Here is a 25,599-nt window from a genome sequence, read left to right as displayed (position 1 = left end):
TGTATATATATATATATATATATATATATATAAAAGAGACGTTGCAAGCCTGTCTCTAAACTATTGCTATTTTCATAGCAAGTGATCATCTAAGCTCTAATCTATGGTCCCTCCTTGCAAAACTTTCATAAAAACACTCAACTAGCTACCACTATCAACAATTTTCCCCACTCTCTGTCTGTGCCTAATTCTCAACGCAGATTCCCTGAACAAAGTTTCTTTCCTAGAACTGTCCCCATGTGGAACGCTGTTCCACTGGACTGCTTCCTAGCCGAATACAATATGGTAGCCTTCAAGTCTAATGTAAGCAAGTTCTAGTCGAGTTATCCCCTTAAATAATCCAAATTCTACCCAATTTACACCATAAACGATTACTAAACTATCACCTTACATTCATTAATCCTTATCCTCAAGTGGCCTTCAGTCCTTGATAAGGGGTGACTACTTAGTAAATGTATATATATATATATATATATATATATATGTATACACACACACAAAAATTATTTAAAAACTATACATTACAGATTTGAAAGATGTATCATGATTTTATTTATTGACGGGTAGGCTTTTACTGTTTAGAAATGACCCTTACAACCTATCTTGAACAGCCAGCTTCTTACAGAAAAAAATAGAAGAACGCAAGAACGCAGTGGACATCATTTTATCATCCTGTGCTCTTTCTCAAGTTGTCCCTTATGAGGAAAATCACCCTGTTTACAGGGAGGACTATATGACTGCTTAGGTCTTAAGTAAATAAACTTAAATTACATTGCACTGTAATTACAAAGGCTTTATGGTATTCCTATTCAGAGGTGATGGTGTCAATATCAGTGTGTCGTTTAAATTCAGGTCAACTATTATTAATTTATAGAATCGCAACATATTAATTTATTAAAGGTTTCTGTTATATTTATATATTTATTCTTGAGAGGATAGATAGATCAGAATTGGATAAAAATTAACAAAACAACCCCATATGATCTTATACAGAAATATTAGAGACAGCAAGTCATTAATGACCCATCAGGCCAACAATTTTCATTGAAAATTATAACACTTAATTCTATTAGATACCATGCCCGACCTTCACACCTCAACCTAACGTTAAAAAAAAAACACTTTGAATAATAGACTACAATAAAATAAACCTAACCAAGTTATGGATTTATCGTTTGCTATAAGTCCATTTGTCTAGTAGAAATTTTGTTCTGTGTGTGGGGGGGGGGGGGTAAATTCTGAAGACTTTAGTTTTTATATTCATATAGTTTATGGAAAGGTTAGAAATTGTCTGAAATGAGCTTTAACCTGTCATTTTGAAGAATTAATAAAATAATTAAAGCAGAGTTCACAGCATAATAAAGAAGTCAACTTACCAATTCTTTCAAACTATCATTGAAATGCAACTTGGGTCGTTTTCGCTTTCCTGCTAATCCTTTATATACAGGTTTATATTTGATTATTCTGTCAGGCTGTGTGAAACAAAATGTCAAAGGTCATACAAGTATTAACAAGTTTGGTGAAAAAAAAAACATAAAAAATGACAAAAAAACATTTTGAATCCTTAAAATACGATTCCTTCATTATTACTCAACATCAGACAAAATATACTTTGAAATGTTTTGTGTATCTACAGGGTCGGATGATGAAATTCTCGTCCTAGAAACAACATGATTCCATTTCCATTTGATGAAAACCAATTTTCTTTTTTTGTTGCAGACCATCTACTAGTTGGCCAATTGTGTACAAATTCCAAGAGTAATGGAAGCCTTCTATCATGTCTGAAAGTGACACAATGTTCAACAAGCAAGATCAGAAATGCGCCACTGTACAACTCATACTCTCTACCGATCCAAGTTATGACTAGGGCTGTGACAACAGCATATTCTTTTCATTGTTTTGACTCTCGAGTATACATCCGTTAATATCTTATGTTTTTATGTGATTCTCGGTTGATTGACTGTGTTTTACTGAGAGTCAAAAGAATGAATAAAATATTCTGCTGTCACAGCCCTAGTTATGACAACAGAAACATTGTCAGCACCCTCAAAATGCAAATCCAGATGGTTCAATGCTTGAGGGCACAGCTCAACAAAGTTTCCAGCCACGGTTATGGTCTTTGGTGTGGCTTCATGTGAGAACCACATCAAGCCACCTCACATTTCTGAAATTGGCTTGAAAGTCAACACCAAAGTGTACCTGGAGAGTTTGGTGATCCCCTAATACAATAAGGTGGCCGCTAGCAGACCCTGGGTATAGCAGCAGGGCTGGCCACCGGCCTAAGTCAAAGGAGACCCAGGCTTGGCTTCAGAAGGAGTGCTATGACTTTGAACCCTTCTCTCAATGCCCCCCGCCCCCGACCTGAACGCACTGAATTATTCTGTTTGGTCATACGTCAAGAACATCACCAACATGACCTCCCACAACACTAAAGCCAGCCTGATCATCAGTATTCGGCAAGCTCCTGTCGACGCTTGTGAAAAAAGCTAAGTGTACCTAACCCATCCTTATCCTAACAACATTTTTTTACTTTCTTGCCAACTGTTGTTTATACTTTTTCTCTTTTAAATTTACTTTATTTTTTTAATTATAATGTATTTTAATTATATATGTATATATTGTCTTTATCTCTTTGAGTTCCCCGCGAGCCTTCTTATGTAGTTCTTAAAATTCGACTCGACAAAATTGGAAAGCTTAGGCAATAGAGATTTCTTAACAGAAGCGAGGATTTACTTTTTCTACTGTAGAAGTCAGAAGAACTTTATTTAAGTAATCTACTTAATATCTGCAATTACCATATGCTCGCTTGTATTAATAAAGTGGCCTCCATGATATCCATACCGGATGTTAATGCACTTACTGATCCGCGCTATTTCTTTTATTTTTTAATGTATTTCCAAGTTTAATTAAATTTTTATGACATGTTCTTTTATTGAATTTTAATGTTAAAGTGTGGAGTAGGTGCAGGACACCCTCCCCTCCCCATGTTGAGAATGGCTTTTTGAATAATAACGTTATTATTTACGCCTGGATCACTCTCTGCACTAGTACCCTATACCAAACCACCGAATATAGCTTATATTTAACTTTCACTATATACAGTTATCTTAGCTGTGTTACTAGGGCTATTTTCTAAATAGATACAATGCTTTATGCTTTATTTATAAATGACTGCCTATAAATACGGAATACGAATTCTGAATCACCATGAACCAATTGTTTCTTTTATAACTGAAAAAACATCTGACAGCTAGCTAAGAAATTCCAATATACATTTTACCTCCAAGGCGACTGCGTTTGTCTAACTTGCATGCTTAAAAAAAAAAAAAGGTTTTTTGCCCCCCCCCCCCCCCCCCCCCAACCAAACCTTACTTGAAACTCTAAATCCTAATGGAAATCTGTTATTTGTAAGTTAATAACCCCCGTCTCTTGAAAGCTAACAATCTGCTCTATCCCCCCAAGCTGCTACTAAACTCCTACATTGCACATGCCTTTGTAGTGGAATTTTTAACTTCCAGCCCTTAACCTTCACATGCTAGCTGCTTAATAGTCATCACTAAACATCTATACATTTCTACCTCTAAGACATGCATTAGAGTTCAGTCCTATCCAGTTAGATACTTAACATTAAATAACTATGTTTCCACCTAGATAGTTTTGCAATGATTAATACGAAACTGAACCGATACTCCTTGTTATGCAAAATGTTCCATGACTCTTAAATAAAAGCTGAAATTATCTTCCTTTAATATTAGACATATAGTTAATACCTACAACTTCAACTTATTTGCATCTATTGAAAACCTGCTCATTTACCTAATTACACATGACGCAAAACTTACCTACTGTTTTATCCATACTGTATTGCACTTACATCTTAACCCTCCTGTCATCTAAAATATACAGAGATTGGGCACACCTCTTAGTTCAATTTTTAATACCTACTCATACTGTAATGTTATCCTATACCTAAGCTAACATATAAATAAAATAAAATAAAGGAAAAGCCTCAAATCACATTAACTCCTAACAAGTTGCTTACAAACTTAGTTGCTTAAACTGCATGAGCTTTACTTACCCCCTTTATCCAGTAACAATGAAATAGCAATGTCCCTTAATCACTTTGAGGAGTGTAACTATTCAGCAGATATATAACCTCTACAAACTAACCCAGTAACATTAACTAACCACGCTGTGTCGCAGAAATACCTGGATTAGGACCCAGGCACGGAGCAACACCTCTCAGTGCTGAAAGATCCAGTAGATCTTCCCAGATCATCCGTCTAGGAGAAGGAAAACTCTGAAACTAAACCAATGGGGAGAGAGGCCTCTTCAGTTTTGGATGATAACCTTCCTAGAGCTGGTGACTCAAACAAATTACTGGTTTGCAAACCTAAACTGCTAAAGGAGTAGATAGGCTCTGTCTATCGCCCGGCTTCCATACTCTTCCTTTGTCTATTAGTCAGGTGCAGAGACGCTATCACAGTGATTCGACAGAAACACACACTGGTAGATCTTGTTTCTTGTCTAGGGCAATGAACACCGTTTTCCCCACTCCAGACACATCCCACCCCTCAAAGCTGGGCACTTGGGAGTCCTTGAGTACCACAAATACCTGTGCAATTAGATTGGGTTGACCTCTGAGATGGGTATATATGCTGATGACACCACACTCTATTACAGGCATGACAGGAAAACAAATGAACATATATCTAAAGTAATGGCAGAAACACTAGAGGATGACCTCTAGTTTCATTCAATAATTACAAGAAACCTTCTCTACCATCTGAGAGTAGATCTTTCAAACTCCTTGGCCTAACGTTCACAGGAAACATGAGTTGGAACGATTACATTGAATGCATTGTCAGGGCCGCTGCAAAGAAAGTAGGCTCTCTCTACCGTGCTAGAAAATTACTAACGCCCGAAAGTATCCTGTACCTCTATAAGGCCACCATTCACCCCTGTATGGAGTATTATTGTCATATTTGGGCTGGTGCATCCGCTACTAGTCTTTCGCTCCTAGACAAGGTTCAAAAGAGAGTCGCCAATCTGATAGGCCCTGAACTGGCATCTAAGCTTAAGCCTCTATCCCATCGACAAAACATTGCATCCCTCTGCCTGTTCTACAAGTATTTTAATGGTGAATGCTCTGACGAACTGCAGACACTTGTGCCCCCACGACATAAACACCCTCGGCAAACCCGACAGGCAGCTAAATCCCACCACTGTGTGGGGGTGGGATTTAGCTGCCTGTCCCTAGATGCAAAAGATATTTCTACTCCAGTAGTTTCTTCCCCCGAACCTCTAGACTTTGGAATTCCATTCCAGGTCTCTGCTTCCCCAACTGTACTTACGTGCAGAAGTTCAAGTGTAACGTGAACAGACATCTTACTGCCCAAATCCCCACATAGTACCCCAGTAGATGTTACCTCTGATAGTAGCCCCCTACACTGAAGTGGCAATGTTCCTTGTTTGGAGTGAAAATGTAATAATAAAAAAAAAAAAAAAAAAAAAGATGCTTGTTCATATTACATTTAAACTTCTACATGTTCACATGGTCAGGGAAACAGGGAGCAAAGAATTCCAGAGAGGCAAGCAACCCAAAAAAAAGAAGCTATCAGTATAAGGAATGTTTGATTCTTTTAGACATTTTTATAGATAATATTACCAGCTGATAATAGTGCGAATTATTTAACAGTTTTTAAACGTCAAAATTGTGAAAGATCTTTCATAATTTGTGCAGTTTTATAATCAACAAAATATTGGCACAGATTTAAGCAAAATTTTTCAGTCCATTGCATCAACAGCTGCACAATGTGCTGGCAGGCAATATTTTGATGCATTTCTTAACTAAATATGTGTTTGATAATGCACATATATCTTTTATTATATAAATCTAAGCCGTGTGTTTGTATGTGTGTATGTCTGCTAAAAACTTTTCTCATCTGTATTGAACAGGCACAAACCTGGTATCATAAGAAAGAGCGATCTCTCGGATACATAATATAAAAAAATTGGAAAAAAATCGTTAATTATTTAATGTAGAAATGTTGTTTTGCTTAAAGGGGGTCAGGTAAAAGCCTTGGTTTCACCACTGTTTGTTAATTGTACATGCATGAAGAATTGGTTATTTTATTTTAAAAAGCTATATTTGCTATGTTATAACATAGATTGTCCTGGTCCAATCGACAGAGTGTTCGTTTACAAACTTAACTTTTACAAGTTCGGATCCATGACACGGCATTATTTTTCACTCACAAAATTTTGGTTTTGGTTCTGGCTGATGGCACTCAAGTCCTGTTTTTTTAAAATTGGCTATGAATTAAAATATCATATTTAACCGTATTTTACACTGAAAGAAGGCAATGTCCCTCCTCCCACTAATTTACAAAAAAAATAAACCCATAAAAATGGTTCATTTATAGAAAGAGGAATTAAATCAGAGAGAGAGGTATATATAGAGAGATAATGAGACAGAGAGAAATATATAGAGACATGAGAAAGAAAAAAAGGGAGAGAGAGTGAGAAAAAAGTGAGTTAATTGATGGCTTACAGGGAATCTTTGATGTATCTTGTTACACGATTCTGAAGCAAGTTGATCTGATTTCGACATCTTCTGAGGAAATGCACTCTTCTCTTCGTGCGGTAAAGAGTCTAAAAAATCATCACAGCGATACAGGAACAAAGCTAGAAACATAGAGAAACAAATAAAACGAATAAATACAAAGAAAATGGTTCTTATAAAGATTTTTCATTTATTATCATCAAAGGATAAAATCATGAGGCTATTCCCAAAGATGGGATTTGGAATCCAATTAACAATTACCATGTGACAAATAATGGTACTTGGAACGACAGACATACCAACTTTCAGGGAAGGGGATAAGAGGCTTGGATAGCGTTTGAGTAAATGTCAAATTTTTTATAACAAGGATCGTAAACAAAACTTTTGACCAATAATATTTATATTTGATAGATTAGGATTATGATGCAGGAAGATGGTCACATAGTCAGTTTAGATGGCTGATTTAGATAATAGACAAGACAAGAGAGATTAATCACTGGCAGAATATACAGCTGCTGCACTAGAAAGGAAGTGGAAAGCATGAATATGTGTGCATGTTTATAGCATCCCCTTTCTCCACTGACACACAATGATATACATAATACATCCGCATCGCCAAAAGACTATGAAAGTTGCTTACACTCCAAACTTAGTAAACATTTGGCATTTATTTAAACTTGGATTTATAATGAAAATTTTAATAAAATATAGAAAAGTCTTTATAATGTATGTACTTGTCACGGAACAAAGATTGTATCTTCCAAAATTCATGTAATTTTTTTTTTTATTTAATAAAATCAAATTTTATGACTAGATTAGCTCAATATGAGAGAAACTAGTTGCCATATCTTTTTTTTTATATGGTAGTCACGACTTATCAAGTCACCACTTATCAAGGCCCGGAGGCCACTCGGGGATAAGGGTTAGTGCGTGTACAGTAATCAATGAGATAGTATTGTAGTAATCGTTAGTAATGGAGATTTGATAAAGTGTCTTACATAAGGGGGCGGTTTATCAGGAATTTGTTTATGTTGGACTTGAAGACATCCAAGTTGTAGTCAGGTGGGAAACAGGCAAACGGAAGAGTTCCACAGGCGTACAGTTCTAAGAAAGAGGCTTTGTTCATGGAATCTACGTTTTTATTTAGGCACAGATAAAGAGTAGGGAAAATTATTGACAGTGGTTTCAGCTAGTCGGGTGTTTCTTGTGAAAGATTGGCGAGGCGGGATCAGAGATTGGAGTTCAGACAAGCACCTGCCATGGCAGTAATGATAAAACAAAGACAGGCTTGCAACGTCTCTCCTGTGGGAGAGAGGTTGCAGGGAAGAGAAAAGGGCATCACCCACTAGGCCACGAAGCCTATTTTGTACTCTGTCAAGGCAAGATAGGCTGTTTTTAGCAGCTCCTGCCCAGATGTGGCAGCAGTACTCCATCCTTGGACGTACTTGGCTTTTATACAGATAGAGAATTGCATCAGTAGTGAGATATCTTCTAGAGCGGTAGAAGGATCCCACCATTTTTATCTGATTGAATTCAAAATTCGTCACTGGTTACCTCCCCCTTCATCAATGGCTACTAAAAATACTTTATTGCTAAAAATCATAAAATTTAATTTTCTTGAAAAAATAAAATTACCTGATCAAATTTTTGTGATTTTTGGAATATAACATCTTCATGCTGTGACAAGTAGCTACACAATAAAGGATTTCGTTTATTTTTGTTTTCCTAAATAAGTGCAATTCTAAATAAGCACCAAAAATCCATTCGGTAGAAGGTTATAGGAATAGATTCATATACTATATATCAATTACAATATTTAAAAGAAGTGCTCAGTATTGGTGGTAGGGTATATCCAGATCTTGGTTTGAAGAGCAGAGAAATAGACTATTACACATATATGTACTTTATTTTAAAGGGGTGCTCAATATTCATGATAGAGCACATCTAGATCTCAGCTTAATAAGTGTAGGGATATAATCAATAGCACATAGTGGCTGCCAGTATCCTATATGGTATTTGTACAAAGTTCTGGACTGATTAATAAAAAGCGCCAAACTGACTGTTCTGATTGTCTCCCCACGAGGGCAGAGTTAGACACAAGGTTGGTTTTTAATGTGGGGAAAATCCAGCTCCCCAAAAAGGGGCACTCTTTATTGTTCCTACATGTTATTTATTCAATGTCTACTCTTGTAATAACAATATAAATTAATGTTGAGACGGTTAATTAGTGTCCAATCAATCCAGTGAAAATTTTTTTTTAAATACTATCAATATACAAACTACGCATGGGGTGATGGTTGTACAACTCTGCCAAATTTTCTATTGCTGGTATTATTCATTGTTTTTAAATTAAGATTAAAATATTCATCATTTTTAAATTAACAATAAAATATTCATTATTTTTAAATTAACAATAAAATATTCATTATTTTTAAACTAACAAGAAAATATTTATTATTTTTAAACTAACAAGAAAATATTCATTATTTTTAAACCAACAAGAAAATATTCATTATTTTTAAACCAACAAGAAAATATTCATTATTTTTAAACCAACAAGAAAATATTCATTATTTTTAAACCAACAAGAAAATATTCATTATTTTTAAACCAACAATAAAATATTTATTATTTTTAAATTAACAATAAAATATTTATTATTTTTAAATTAACAATAAAATATTTATTATTTTTAAATTAACAATAAAATATTCATTATTTTTAAATTAACAATAAAATATTTATTATTTTTAAATTAACAATAAAATATTTATTATTTTTAAATTAATAAAATATTCATTATTTTTAAATTAACAATAAAATATTTATTATTTTTAAACCAACAATAAAATATTCATTATTTTTAAACTAACAATAAAATATTTATTATTTTTAAATTAACAATAAAATATTTATTATTTTTAAATTAACAATAAAATATTTATTATTTTTAAATTAACAATAAAATATTCATTATTTTTAAACCAACAATAAAATATTCATTATTTTTAGATTAACAATAAAATATTCATTATTTTTAAACTAACAATAAAATATTCATTATTTTTAGATTAACAATAAAATATTCATTATTTTTAAATTAACAATAAAATATTTATTATTTTTAAACTAACAATAAAATATTCATTATTTTTAAACTAACAATAAAATATTCATTATTTTTAAATTAACAATAAAATCTTTATTATTTTTAAACTAACAATAAAATATTCATTATTTTTAAACTAACAATAAAATATTCATTATTTTTAAACTAACAATAAAATATTTATTATTTTTAAATTAACAATAAAATATTTATTATTTTTAAACTAACAATAAAATATTCATTATTTTTAAACTAACAATAAAATATTCATTATTTTTAAACTAACAATAAAATATTCATTATTTTTAAATTAACAATAAAATATTCATTATTTTTGAGATGAGGATTGGTTATTCGTATTATTTGGATTCTTCAGACTATTGTTCTCATCTTGAGTGTCAGTTGGGAATTTGGACAGAATTTTGAACAGATCATTTACATTTTTTTTTTTTTTTTTTTACACAGTTTTTATTAGAGGTAGCATGGTCTTGTTCCATCAGCCATAACTAGATAGAGGTCTTAAGTAATTCACAATTGTATTTTTCAGTCGTCATACACACCTACTCTAACCATTGCACCACAGGTCCTTGCACACAGACCTGTGGCGCTGTGGTTAGAGTACTTGGAAAAATCAATTGTAAAAGTAATATTCTCCTGAACATTGAAGGTTCAATTCTCAGTGTGAGTGACCGAAAAAGATAATTGCAAATTACTTAGAACCTTGATCCAATTATGGCTGATGAAATGGAAGCATTATAAAATAAAGTGTTGTTTGAAATTCCATTCAAATTCCTGAGTTCGACAAGATACCCGAAATGAGAACAGTAAACCAAAGAATTAAACTAATCAAAATACGGTGTAAAGTTTTTTTACTTGTGTAAAAAAAAAAAAAAAAAAAAAAATTACAAAAAAAAAAAAAAAACACAATAAAACTCTGCATAAATTTGTTAGGTAATCTTTAAAACAATGTATTTTATATGAAGACTTCTGAAAAATATTTAAAAATTAAATGAAACATTTTTGAAAAAAAAAAAAAAAAATACTTAAGACCTTAAGAATTTAGAATGACACAGAAACATTAAATTTATATACAAAACTGATCCCCTGTCTAAATTCTAAAATGTGTCAATTTGTCTTTTGTTAAATTTTTTTTTTCTAGATTTTGTTCTCTGTAATAATTCTTTGTCAAATAAAGCATACAATATATAAATAATAATATATAATAAAGCATACAGTCGTACAACAAAAACAAATTCTTCCTTTTAGTTCATTAAAGTTTTAAAAATTTCTTTTCAACAATTATCTTTAGATTTAAGCATTATAATGTTGCATTTTCTTAACTATATTAAATTCATTTATGAAGAAATATTTGTTCTTAAAATGAAAATGGACATTCACTACTCAATTATTAATTAATCAATTTTTTAATTCAGAAAAAAACATTTTTCATAATATAGCTGAAAATATCAATAAATTGTTTGTCAATAATAAACTTATCCAATTAATTTAATAAAAAATTTTAAATAAAAAATATCTGGTCAAAAATAGGATTTTGTTCCAGTAAAAAAACAAAACAAAAAAAGAAACGACATAATTTGTTTGTTAATTTTTTAATTTTTTTTTACAATTTAACATAATGAATCAATGTTGATCTTTTTATGGTAAAAGTTTGTGATGAGAATAGCTCCAAATATCAGAAAAGTTTTATGTAAACAACCTTAAATCAACACCATTTACAAGTGATCACTTTTTATATTGTGGCTGTGTTCTTTTGAGTGCTTTCATTATTTTATTGCAATCGGTAATTGAGGTAGTTGCCTGTCTAGCCGCACTGATGAGCTGTGATACAGCGAAACAGTACTGTATGTGGATGACTATAATGCTCCTTATCTTGAGTTGAGCATATTGGGAAGTGATACACGAATTATCATTAGTGTATAAAGCGATGCTCTTTGTGTAAACAAATCGAGCTTAGGTAGTTCGGACGATGTCAAAACATTGTTAATTCACTACTCGCACAGCAGCCGCCAATTAGCGTAATGGTTAGAAGACTTGACTGTCGTACGGGCGGTCGGGTTTTGATCCTGGCTTGAGGTATTTACCTGTCTAGTCGCACTGATGAGCTGTGATAGAGCGAAACAGTACTGTATGTGGATGACTATGTGTATATATATATATATTTGAAGAATAAAACATGTATAAATACATGTATTTGAAGCCAAAACTGCAACGCAAAATTTTTTATAAAATAAACAGGTGTTTATTTTATAAAAAAATATATTTCGGAATAAGATTCCTTTATCAATCTTTTTTTTTTTCCTCTTCTTCCTCGACATGATGTAGTGGAAGATAGTTCGATGAAGAGTCCACGTGATGTTGTTAACTGCGGGGGTTTTATGAAATGTATTCAAATGTATTTATTCTTCAAATTTCACTCAACGCTTCTAACGGATATACACAAAAATAACTACCCAGATTTTCAAAATGCACGACCACGCGTCACTTATCTGGCTTCATAAAAACTCCGCAGTTAACAACAACCTTCTCAGCTTAACATTCACAGAAAATATGAACTGAACAAATACATTGAGGACATTGCGAAGAATGGAAGAAAGGAAGGTGGGCTACCTCTATCATCATCGACCACTACATGAGATGAGCACAGCTGATTATATAATAGTGATGAAAAAAAGCAACGATGCAGAAAATAAAAGACCAGCATGTACAGACGCCCATATATATATATATAAATATATTTACTTTATTGTGTTTATTGATCACTCATTGGCAAAAACATTAAACTTGGCATTGCCAATGCCATAAGCTGAGATAGTATCCATCAACCAAATCACACACACTCAGAATATGTTCAGATAAGAAATGTAATTCACGCTTTTACACTAAAACTGAGACGTTGAAGGTTACTATGACAAATATTGCCTTCCAGCAGTTTCATGTTTCTTCAGTAAAACAAGAACGATTAATCTCGATTTATTAGAGAAAAGTCCGCATTAGACAAATCATGTAAAGGAAAAATGATACTCACAGTTGAGATTATCTTCTCGATATGCACCATACATGACCTCCAAATCTAAAGAGGTCAACCCATAGGTTTTTAGATAACTTTCAATGAACCGATCATGGTAGTCACCCCAGGTAGGTACCCATCCAAGAGATTCACTAGAAAAGGAAAATGGAAAATCATTTTAGTTTTATGGCACACACACACACACACACACACACTCTTCTTAACGGGCGTATTATATATCAGTTGTTGTTGTTGATAGTATAGCTTTAAGGTGTGATAACTTTGATATCAAGTATTCAAGTATCGTAAACAAGATGATGAATCTTTTATACCTTTATTAAGACTAAAATAAAACAATTTGTTATGCAAGAGAACCGAAAAGTTATGCTTGGTAGAATAAAAGCAATAAAATAAAGTAATAATTAAAAATAAAATTTAGACAAAACTATTTTTGCAAAAATGATTTTTTTAAATCTACATTGTTAAGCCAGATATCAACCAATATCTTGGACTTAACCTGCATGAATTGTGTTAAAAAACTTTTAAAATAAATAAACAAAATAAAAGGTGACATCCAATTTTTTAAAGGGTTATACAAAATAGTAAAAATGGATAATAGGCCCTGAACTGGCATCTAAGCCTCAACCTCTGTCCCATTGATGAAACATTGCATCCCTCTGCCTGTTCTACAAGTATTTTAATGGTGAATGCTCTGGCGAACTGCAGACACTTGTGCCGCCACGACGTAGACACCCTCGACAAACCCGACAGGCAGCTAAATCCCACCCCCACACATTAGAGATCCCTAGATGTAAAAGATCTTTTTACTCCAGTTGTTTCTTCCCCAGAACCGCTAGACTCTGGAATTCCATTCCAGGTCCCTGCTTCCCCAACTGTACTGACATGAAGAACTTCAAGTGTAACATGAACGGACATCTTGCTGCCTAAATCCCTACATAGTACCCCAGTAGTTGTTGCTCCTGATAGTAGCACCCTACACCAAAGTGGCAATGTGCCTTGTTTGGGGTGAAAATGTAATAAAAAAAAAAAAATTTTTAATTAAAAGTGAATAAACATTGTTAATAATGTAAGATAAAAATAAAAGTGAATTGGAAGACAATTCCAATAAGAGTTTTACTGTGAAAAAAAAAAAATATTATAGATCATGGTTAACGGCAATGATGTTAGTTGATAAAGTTTCAAGATATTTGTTTATTTTTGGAAGGGTTGGAGGTCATAAGAAAAAAAAAATAAAGTAAAAATAATATATATATCAATTCCTTTTTCAAGATACAAATAAATTAGCTAAATTATTCAGAAAATATTAACTCAAGAACAATCCTTCAGGAGATAATGAGGCTTCTTGATCGATTGATTCTAATGCTGCAGCCACTTGTAATGATATGCATCGCCCAAATCTTAATCATCAAAATTCCGTCAGCAGACAATAAGTATATTTCCACTTACCACCAACAGGTGATACGAGTTCACCTCTTACTTTATCTCTCGATGCGTTCTGTTCTGTGTGTGTGTGTGCATAGGTTTCATATTTTATTTTGTTATTTATTTTTGTTTTTTTAATGTCTTGAATTTTTTTCCTCTCTAGTCTGAATAAAATAAACAGATCAGATGTGCCCCCCCCGCAGTGGAACTATTTATAGATGGTCAACTTTTAATGTATACATTGGAAACTTACCATCTGCTAATTCATGAGTGGTCAGTTTTATATTTATTATAAAGAAAAAAAAATGTATCGATTTTCAATATTTACTTCAACAATGCCCAATATGTGAGTAAAGCTAAGTAGTAAGTTACGAAAATATATAGCAAGTAAGCCATACATACTGCGTTTACTTCACATAGGGCCTTATCAGGCTAAATTGCATGGAATTCAAGTAATTAGCATTTTTATACATATAGGTGCTGTTAATCTAACTAGCTATGCTCAACTACATATTAAAAAGAAAAAAATCCAACACAAACTTGGTCCAATCTTATTACAATTTATTTTGACCTGGAGCAGGACCTCTTTTCTGAGGAGGCCTGCTCTGCGTCAAAATAAATTATACTGAGATTGGACTAAGTTTGTGTCCGATTTTGACTTTGTACTCTTATGTAAATTCTGCTCTGCATTTAGCTCTCACACTTGAGATTTCCTACAGCAACTACCTTGTCCCTTTGAAACACATTATATATACAATAACATGTGTGTATGTATATATGTACACACACACACACTAGTAGGGAGACATGGTATTGCCTAGATTCAATGATGATTAATGAATGTTCCACACTTCAAATACTTTTATTAACATTGAAATTGAATAAATTTTTTAAATCAAACTGATTGATTACATGCTTCAGTCAGAACTTACCGTTGATTTTATATGCTAAGAACTTTAGTTATAAAACTTCTTAAATGCACTTGTGATGTTAGGTTGTATAAGGGTATTAACTTTGGTCAAAATCAGACCGTTTCTTCTTTAATCAAATTTTTTTTATTATTGATTTTTCAATACTTATCGGAGACATTCAGGTACAAAATCTATCAAAGAACACTCATAAAGTACATTTGCGTGAAATTAAAAAAAAAATTGGTCCAGTTATTTCAGAGTTCATAGGAAATAAACTCACACACACATACAAGGTGCCTTCTTCCTTACAAATTTATTAGATATTTTTATGTCACTTTTGGATTTCTCAATTAGATATTCACAAAAGACAATGTTGAACAGTTTTCATTGATTCTCTACAAACTTCTTAGACGTTCGATATTACATTATATTTTTTTGGATTTATGCAGTTCATTATTAACTGACATTTTTGGACTTCATTTACACCATGGATTACAGATTTTCTTTTTTCCTGCACCTTAAAAAGTATAATTTCATTATTTGATCCTTTGATTTTATTGAAGATGTTTTTAATTCACAAAAATTTTTTATATATTTTTTACATTTATGCTAACGAGCAAGACATATTTTACTGTTTTTATCTTCTAAAAAAGCTGAAGGATTTACTCCTTATTTTAATTTTTTTGTTTGAATATTCCATAAATTAATAAATATTGAAATTTATTCAATGTTTATTTTTTTTATTAATTTGCTTGTTTCTTAATTGTTCTAATCGGTTTATATATTACACACACACGTTAGAGTGAAAATATATTTATATATTACACACACACACGTTAGAGTGAAAATATATTTATATATTACACATACACGTTAGAGTGAAAATATATTTATATATTACACACACACACGTTAGAGTGAAAATATATTTATATATTACACACACACGTTAGAGTGAAAATATATTTATATATTACACACACACGTTAGAGTGAAAATATATTTATATATTACACACACACGTTAGAGTGAAAATATATTTATATATTACACACACACGTTAGAGTGAAAATATATTTATATATTACACACACACGTTAGAGTGAAAATATATTTATATATTACACACACACGTTAGAGTGAAAATATATTTATATATTACACACACACGTTAGAGTGAAAATATATTTATATATTACACACACACGTTAGAGTGAAAATATATTTATATATTACACACACACACGTTAGAGTGAAAATATATTTATATATTACACACACACACGTTAGAGTGAAAATATATTTATGGAAAATGAGCTACACAGAAATGTTTGTTTCATTCGAGGGGGAAATCACGAGTCTAATCGTTTGGATGTATGGTTTGAAACTACTTTTCTATCAAAGTAGTATTTACTCTAGAGAACTAACCAATCAAACATACTGTTTGGGTTTTTTTTTTTTTAAATTATTTATTTTTTGTTTATTTGCTTCCCCATGAGGGCAGAATTAGACAAACGGTCAGTTTTTAATGTGTGGGGGCAGCTCCCCCAAAAGGGGCACTCTGGTTAGTAATAAAAATAAAATATATATCAGTCATGAAGGATTTCTCCTCTATTAACTGAGATCAAAAAAATGTGTAGTTTGGAGGTATTAAATCTTTTATTCAGGCCGAAAATACAATGTAAGTTCAACATAAACAAAAAATTTAGGCTCAAGGCCAACTCAAAAGGAAGTCGTCGGTCATCTTTGTCACGCTAGAACTAAACAGGGAATTAGAAAAAAGGCAGCCTCTTTAGCTTCTCCTGTTTCGGTAGGTAATGGATGCCAAGTCATTTGTTCAAGAGCAGCTCTGGAAGCTCTACCTTTCAATGAATCAAATTAACAAGGAGAAATTTTCTGACACTTGGGAAGTATATTAATTTTGATATTGTATTTTTTTGGTTACCTATCACCATTTTGGGTGTACATTTGTGTTCTGGTGTTTGCATTAAATTTTTTTAATTGTTTTTTTTTTTTTACAGGTTATAGTTGGGCATAATCATATTTCATATACAGGATTCACTCCTCTAATTAACCGATCATTCAGAATTTTTTAACATAGTTGCTAGGCTTAAGGGGTCATAATGTGGGCTATATTTAGTTTATTTAGTATTATTCAAAGGCTGTAAAAAAGGGTGTGAAAATCCTTTATAAAAATCCACTTCTGATTTTTGTGAAATTTTAACAAAAACTATTAAATATTCCCAACATTTCAGTTTCCTTGAAGTATTTTAAAGAGTTGGGGAGAGGGGGGGCATAATGAGCAGAAGCTTCCATTTGAAAATTTTAATATTTCAGATTTGCATTGAATTTTACCGACTCATTAGACATCAATTAAGCAAGATCCCAAACTTCAATGACTGTCATCATCATCCATCCCATGGTTTGAATGACTGTTGGATTGCCAAAGATGACCTAGCAACTAGATACAGTGTCATGTTAAATGTGTTCCATTCAGCTGCTAGCATGGCTGAGGAAAGGCTTCTAAATTTATTTTTCAATCTTATGAAATTTGAGTAAAAATTATTTCATTTCATTTTTTATTGATACAAATACATTAGCGTTTACATAATTATTAATATCTGACTTTCATTGTTGATCAAATTTCAAAACAAAAAAGAGAAAAGGAACTCACCTTGTAAAATTAAGAAACAGAGGCATAACATTATTGTAATAGCAATCTTCAATTTTAGATTGAACCCCTTGTAGTTCGGATGGAGAACGCTTATCGGGGTGTTTACTACCCTGAAAATTCAAAAAGAAAAATACGAAATAAATGTTTTATAAATTTATTCATCATGAATGGAAACATAAAAATAACAAAAAGGATTGAAGAGCAAACATCTCCACGAACTTCTATTAATAGTAACCAGTAAAAGTAGGCCTCAGATTTTACAGTTTTCCTATAGATGTATGCATATATATATATATATATATACATACACCTCTGTGGATCATGTGCCATTGCTTGAATCTTATCTTTGATGATCGGGCGATTCATCTTTTAAAAAAAGGGATGACAGATATATGTGTGTATATATATATATATATATATATATATATATATATATGTATGTATGTATGTATGTATGGATGGATGGATGTTTATGGAAAAATATGCTTATTCAATTATATTTCGCCTTTTATTTATAACAATCCTTTAATTAATGAAGCTCAATGTAACTACAGAGCATATACAAATAAATGACGAAAAGTTCTATATTCCAAATTTCAAGATGTTGTCCGTCTTACCGTTTATTTTTTAACCATGTTAAAATGCACAGTTCTAGGCAACACCTGTTTCATAGCGCAGAACCATTCATGTAATTATGTCAGTTTTCTAATTTATTCCACCCTTAACTCATCAGAAGAAAAGGAACTCATAAACTTTCAAAGAAAATAAGAGAATATAGGCATGATTACAAAATCCGAAAATCGGAAGTGAAGTTGCAATTGTGCTTTCTTTTAGTTACGCTATGCGTATGGGTGTGGCTCAGAGACTAAGGAGTTGTATGTTTTGGTTTCGATTCTAGCTGATGGCACCCAAATCATATATCTTTTTAGTTTTTATCTCACTACTATATACTAAATTTCATATGATAATTGATAGAGAATTATCTCTATAATAATAAATACATAATTTGCATAAATTAAAATATCTTATTTAAGCGTATCTTAGGACTGGGCAACAACGGGAAGTCTGCTAGTATGTATGTGTATATATATATATATATATATATATATATATATATATACGCATACCTCTATCGTGCTAAAAAAGTCTCATACCTGCCAGTATATATATATATATATATATATATATATATATATATATATATATATATATACTAGTCCTATACACACACACACACTAGTGGCCTGCATTGTCCAGTCATAAAATATTAAGTTTTTTGTTATTATTTATTAGGCATTTTTTTTATCAGTGGTTAACTAATTATTTTTCATAATTAGTTAACCACTGATAATGCCAAATAAATAATGACAACAAAAAACTTATAAACTGAAGGTTAAGTTAACTGTTTAAATGCACCAAAAAAAGACTGCCGTTACATGTATGCAAATGCCAAAACTAAAGCTCATGAGGAAACCGCCTTATCCACTGCTTGCGAAATATCGTTGGAAATTCTTTAATTCTTGATGCATGCAAAGTCTTTGAAATAATTTTACTGCCCCCCCCCCTTCGTTTAAACCATTATTTCTATACGAAACAATCGACTGTTTTTTCTCATTTCCAATCAAAATTTAAATACTTAATTTTAGGCTGACGAGATATAGCGTTCTTGTTTTTTATATTTCGTTACCGAGGTAAAATAAAAGATGATTCTCACAAGATAGGCTAGTGCAGTAGTCGTTTTGGAACTGAGTGAGGTCTACTAATGCACCCACCCCTTTAAAACTTGCAGAGACCTTTACCGGCTGGAGATTTTGTCAAGTCTATTTTTAGATCGGATTGTGAAGCAGAGAGGAAGGAGGGGGGAGACCAGAAGAGTTATCGCTTCCCCCTTCCCTTTTTTAACTGGACACTAGCGGAAGTCATCTTTTCGGTTTGGGTCGCCAACCTGTAAAGAGGTCTCTCTCCTCGGAGGAGGGGGGGTGACTTCTTCCCCTCATGTGAAAAGGATATGGATATATGAGACGCGGACGACACGACCTTCTCCAGTCATGCGAGAGAATGCAATGAATTTACTTCCTCACAAAAGAGACGATGGCTTTTTCCCATCATGCAAAAGAGATATGGATGTGCCGAACGCATGATGTGATATCTTATCCCTCACGAAAGAGACAGATATATAACGTGCGAGCAAGAAAAGAAAACACATGAGATGGATATGTGAACTTTTTCCACACTGAAGGGAATATCTTGGATTAACTGTGTCGTCGTCGAGTTGTGAAACACCTCAGCAAAAGAAACAAAAAAATAAGGGAAAACAAAAGAAACTTGTAAGTGCAAAGACTTTGATTATCGCCCCCCCCCCAAAGGACTTTCGCTCATTTCCATATGCGTAGAAATACTCCAGATTCCATAACTTTAAATACATTTCTTTTTCTTTCATTAAACTCTTCTTTTTTTCTTAAATAAATCTATTTTTGTATCGTTTGGAAAAGTGTTGGTTATTTTGTTATTTTCTCGCATTTTTATTGTGTTCGTCCTTGCGTTTCCATCCACTTGCTTTATCATTTTATTTTTGCTGTGTTACATATGGGATAAAGAGAAAATACTTGGGTTTTTGCTTTCCTGTAAATTCCCTTGTACCCCCCACCTTTTGGGCAACGTGTTACAAAGATAAACAGTTTTCATTCTTTTCGGAAATTTCTTATCATACCCCTACATTATTTGTTGCTTAAATCCCCACCTTTTACCCCCATGTGTAACAACCGACATCTAAAATTTCAAGTGTTTAGACCCAAAATTAGCGGAGGAGTTTGGTAGAGTCTGCAAAGGTCAACTTTCAACTTTGACCTCTTGCCAGTCAAATTTTCGCCCCAAAACTGATTAAAAAGCTTGCTGCATCTCTGAATGAATACCCTTTATGTAAAATTTAGACCCAAAATTGGCTGATTAGTTTGCTAGAAACAGCAAAGGTCAAATCTTTTGAACTTTGACCCCTTGGCAGCAAACTTTTCGACCAAAACCGATTAAAAAGCTTGCCCTATATCTGAATACACTTTATGTAAAATTTCTCATGTTTAGATTAAAAATTGGCTGAGTAATTTGATTGAGACCGCAGAGGTCAAATTTTTTTTAACTTTGACCTCAATTTTAACCCCATAACATTTGTTTTGGCCTCAATTCAAATTAAAAAGATTAATCCATGTCCAAGTAACCTACATCTAAAATTTCAATTGTTTAGACACAAAATTGGCAGAGGAGTTTGGTAGAGTTTTCAAAAGTCAAATCGTTGAACTTTGTCCCCTTGACAGCCAAATTTCTGTCCGAAAACTGATTAAAAAGATTTTCCAAATCTCAATACCCCTTATGTCAAATTTCGAGTTTGTAGACTGAAAATTGACAGTAGTTTAGTAGGGAAATGTACACACACAGACAATTATATATATATATATATATATATATATATATATATATAAAGTTTTTTTAATTTTTTTTCATATTATTATTTTGTATTCCTGCACGTCACCAATTGAAAACGAATAAAGAAAAGTTATAAGCTTTTATACTTTTCGTATTCTTTTTTATTCATATATATATATATATATATATATATATATATATAATTTGGGAGTTGTGATATCGCTTAGTTTCTATTATTTTCAGGTTCACTCGAATCCAGAATAGCAAGTGTTCGACTGAGCTCACATCTACGGTCCCAGCCTCAACAATTTTTCACAAAAAACACTAACCAAAATAACTATCAATAAATTCGCCCACTCTCTATCGGTGGCTTAACCTAAATGTGGATTCTATGAACAAAGCTTCTTTCCCAGAATTGCCCACCTGTGGAACTCTGTTCCAATGGTCTGTTTTCCAATTGACGACAATATTGTCATCTTCAAGTCCAACGTAAACAAGTTCTTATTGAACTGTCATTGTAAATAATCTATTCATACCAAATTTCAACCACAAATTACTATGCTGCTGTATCAATGACCTTATCCTTAAGTGGCCTCTAAGCCTTCATAGGTGGTAATCCCTTTGTAAACCGCCCCCTTAAGTAAGACACCCTATCAAAACCCCTAATACTAATGATTACTACAATACTATCTCATTGATTACTGTACATGCAATAACCCTTATCCCTGAGTGGCCTTTGTAAAAAAAAAAAAAGAAATTTATCTATTACAAAATATATGCTTACAAAACAAATAAACCTAGAAACTCTCAGCTCTCCTGAAACCTAACCCAACCTAATAATATTGAACCAGCAATGATTATTTGAGTTTTCTCAACATATTTCTCTCCATTGTATCTTTATGAATGAATTAATAATTAATAAAAATCTCAATAAATCCTGATGGAAAAAAAAGCGTTTTGTTTTTTTTTAAATCATTAATTTTGAATGAATATCAGTTGTATATATTAGAAATCCAATATTGAATAACATAGGCGAATAAAATAAGAAAATAATAGAGAAAACCAGAAAAACAAAAAGTTTAAAAAAAAAAAAATTGAAATGACAAAAAAAAAACAAATACCACCCACCTCCCACCCTGCGCCAAAGAAACACAAAACCATTTCTTTGAAAAAAGTCATCAAATTAAGTCATTTGTAACAAATAAACAGAAATGTATTCACGTTTCTTTTATAAGTCACTTATGCGAAAATGGTGAGCAAATCGTTTGGGATATGATGATAACATCTGTAAGAGTAGGGAATCTAAAAAAAGAATTGTACAGAATTAATTTCATGGGAGAGAAGAAGGAAGGATGATTTTCAAGAATTATTTGAAAAGGTAAGGAATTCATTAGGATAATTCAAAGAGTTTTCTATTTTTAAATGAAAAAAAAAAAAAAACTAAAAGTAAAGCTATTCTTTAAAAAAAGGAGGGGGGCGGATGAAAATTGAATAAGATAGTTGTATATTTACATGCAATAAAAGAGCCAAATGAGTGTAATCACAATTAGTAGCAATGATGTCTAGATTTTGAATCTCTAAAGTTGGTGTGATCACCGCGTCTAACCATGCTGATGAGTTGTGAAATAATGAAACAGCTGTCTGTGGATAATTTTATTACACACACACACACACACTAGCTGTCCCTTTTCAGCATTGGCTGGGAGTATTTTTTCTTTCTTTTTTGTTTTGCTTTTGTTTTTTGTTTTTCAAATATTATTTTAAAATTTATTGGACGTCTTATGAAATGTTATAATTAAAATTGTATGCGTTCAAATTTGTCTTTATGACTAAAGGATTAAAATCGAAAATTGCAGTGTTTTTATTAAATACATTTTTGTGAACATAATTTTATGCGAAAAGTAGCATTGATACATAAAAGTTTAGTTCTCTCTCATTGCAAGAATTTTGACCCCAGGGTCGCAAAGTGGGATTGAGCAGTCAGCACCCTCAAGGAGGGGCACTCTGACCTGCAAAATGTGACTGGGCAGCCCTGTAACTAGTAACACATTCAGTGCAAATAAAAATGACACAATCAGTGCAAATAAAAATGACACAATTAATGCAAATAAAAACTAATTGTGTTATTTTTATCTGTATGATTTTGTTAGTTTTTTCTTCTTTTTTTATTACATTTTCACCCCAAACAAGGCACATTGACACTTTGTTAAAAGATGTACTTTCAGATAAAGAGTCATTGGCCATTGCTATTGGCGGTAGGGAAGGTTTCTTGTAATTATTGAAGGAAAGAAGTTTAGTCTTGCCAGCATTGAAGGTGACCATCCATTTTTGTCCCCATTCCACTACGGATCGGAGGTTTTCCTCTAGTGTTTCTGCCATTTCTTTAGATATGTGTTCATTTGTTTTCCTGTCATGTCTGTTATAGAGCGTAGTGTCAGCATACATACCCATTTCACAGACAATTTTGTCAGGGAGGTAATTTATGAATATTAGGAATAACAGAGGTCCAAGGATAGACCCCTGAGGCACTCCCGCATTTATATCATATTGTTTAGATGTATGACCGTCAAGGACAACCTGAATTTTTCTCTTATCTAAGAAGAATCTAATTATGTTATGTATTCTTCAGTGATGCCGTATGATCTGATTTTCTTGAGAAGACCCTCATGCCATACCCTGTCAAAAGCCTTAGATATATCTAGAGCTACCGCTCTACGCTCTCCTGCTTTGTCCAGTGACTGGTATATACGTTCTGAAATTACAGTTAGGATGTCTGCTGTGGAACGGGCTTGCCTAAATCCATATTGTTGGTTATTCAGAAGTTTAGCATCTGTAAGGTGATGGACTAGAGCTTGGTTAATTATGGTCTCAAATATTTTGGCAAAAAGTGGGAGGGGGCTAATGGGGCAATAATTTAATAGGTCAGTTCTTTTGCCAGAATTCATGAATACTGGTACCACAGAAGCAGTTTTCCAGCAGGCAGGAAAGCAAGATTCATTAAGGCATTTGTTGTAAAGCTTGGAGAGAACTGGAGCTACTTCGGCGGCGCACTTTTTTAATAGCAGAGCCGGGATGAGATCAAGTCCACATGCTTTTGCAGTGTCAAGATTTCTTATGATAGCATGCACCTGAGCAGGGATGATTTTCTGATCGTCTAGTGTGGTGTCTGTCTGCAAAGGAAAGTCAGGGAGAGGGTGGTTGGCAGAGTCCAGTGTGGAGTTTGAGGCAAACCGTCTGGCAAGTATGTTAGCCTTCTCAGTTGCTGAGCAAACAACCGCATGATTGTTGGATAGTGGGGAAATTGTTGATTGCCCATTATTTACTACACTGTTGTAGATTTTCCAGAAGTTGCGGGTTCCTAATTTCTGTGCTTCGATGCTTTTTGGGGGGGTTTCAGTAAATTCTCTCTTAGCTGTCGCTATTTCTTTCTTACAGTTATTTCTGGCTTCTATGTACTTCTGTTTGTTTGAACTGGACTTATGTTGGTTAAATTTGCGGGTACACATGCTGCCTTTGCGCTATGGCAGCTGCACAAGTTGAAGTGAACCATTGGGGAGAGTGGGGTTTGCTATAGAATTTGCGTGTGGGAACATGTGCTTCAATGGTCCTTTTGAACCATTCAGTGGTCTCATTTGCGCAATGTTCAGCAGGAAGTGGAAAGATATTTTGCCATTGAGCATCCCTGATGAGGTCCCTGATGGCTTCCCATTCAGCCTTTTTATAATATCTCGTTGTTTTGAGTAGTGGCTCTTCAGTTTTGGCTCTAGAGTTTAGGGCGATTTCAACTATTACCACAGCATGATCAGCGTTCCCAAGAGGGCTGTGGGCATTCGTTACACAGTCATCAGGAACTGTGGTCAGAAAGAGATCTAGAAGTGATGCATATTGTTCTTGCTGGTCTGGGAAACGGGTTAGAAATGTAACCATCTGTGATAGGGAGTGAGATATAGAGAAGTTTCATGTTGTGGTACCAGCTGCGTCTGTAAGTAGAGAATCCAAGCCAGTTTCTGTGGTGGACATTGAAGTCACCAAATACATGTACTTGTGTGCTAGTGTTGAGGGAAAGTGCTGTATCTATGCTGTCAGAGACTTTGTTTATTAGGGTACAATCCTGGGTCGAGGGAGAGCGTTAGAGAAAATAAAAGTAGCTAATGTTATGTTGCATGTTAAGTCTAAAGCACATAAAGGCTTGATAGTCCGATTCTAGTTTAGTTTCTCTACTCAAGGAGAAGGTGTTTCGAATGTAGACTCCAAGCCCATGCATATATCTGTCAGAGTCCTTACGGCAGAGTGTGAGGTATCCAAGCATGTTAAAGTAGTTAGAGGGGATGGAGGAGTGTAGGTTAGTCTCACTTAGTGCTAAGATATCCGGGGTGTTTGTTAGGAGAAATGCTTCAACATCATATAAATTAGTTCTAAGCCCGCGGATGTTCGTAAATGCGAGCCTCAAGG

General features: G+C 33.0%; 1 protein-coding gene across 3 annotated transcripts in view; it reads right to left on the bottom strand.

The window, feature by feature from the left end:
- LOC145295828 (TPR repeat-containing protein DDB_G0287407-like) overlaps positions 1–25,599 on the bottom strand; it is a 290,573-nt gene that overhangs the window by 87,976 nt on the left and 176,998 nt on the right. For all 3 annotated transcript variants that reach the window (XM_080141533.1, XM_080141534.1, XM_080141535.1), the window contains 4 exons: positions 17,731–17,840; positions 12,721–12,854; positions 6,554–6,687; positions 1,377–1,472 (listed from right to left, as the gene is read on the bottom strand). In XM_080141533.1, the coding sequence (XP_079997659.1) occupies positions 1,377–1,472; positions 6,554–6,687; positions 12,721–12,854; positions 17,731–17,840 (474 nt within the window). The remainder of the gene's footprint in view (positions 1–1,376; positions 1,473–6,553; positions 6,688–12,720; positions 12,855–17,730; positions 17,841–25,599) is intronic.

The sequence above is a fragment of the Euprymna scolopes genome, chromosome 16 (assembly GCF_053919585.1).
Source record: "Euprymna scolopes isolate OS-2025 chromosome 16, ASM5391958v1, whole genome shotgun sequence".
NCBI classification, from domain to species: Eukaryota; Metazoa; Mollusca; class Cephalopoda; order Sepiida; family Sepiolidae; genus Euprymna; species Euprymna scolopes.
This window is presented reverse-complemented; position numbering and strand designations above follow the sequence as displayed.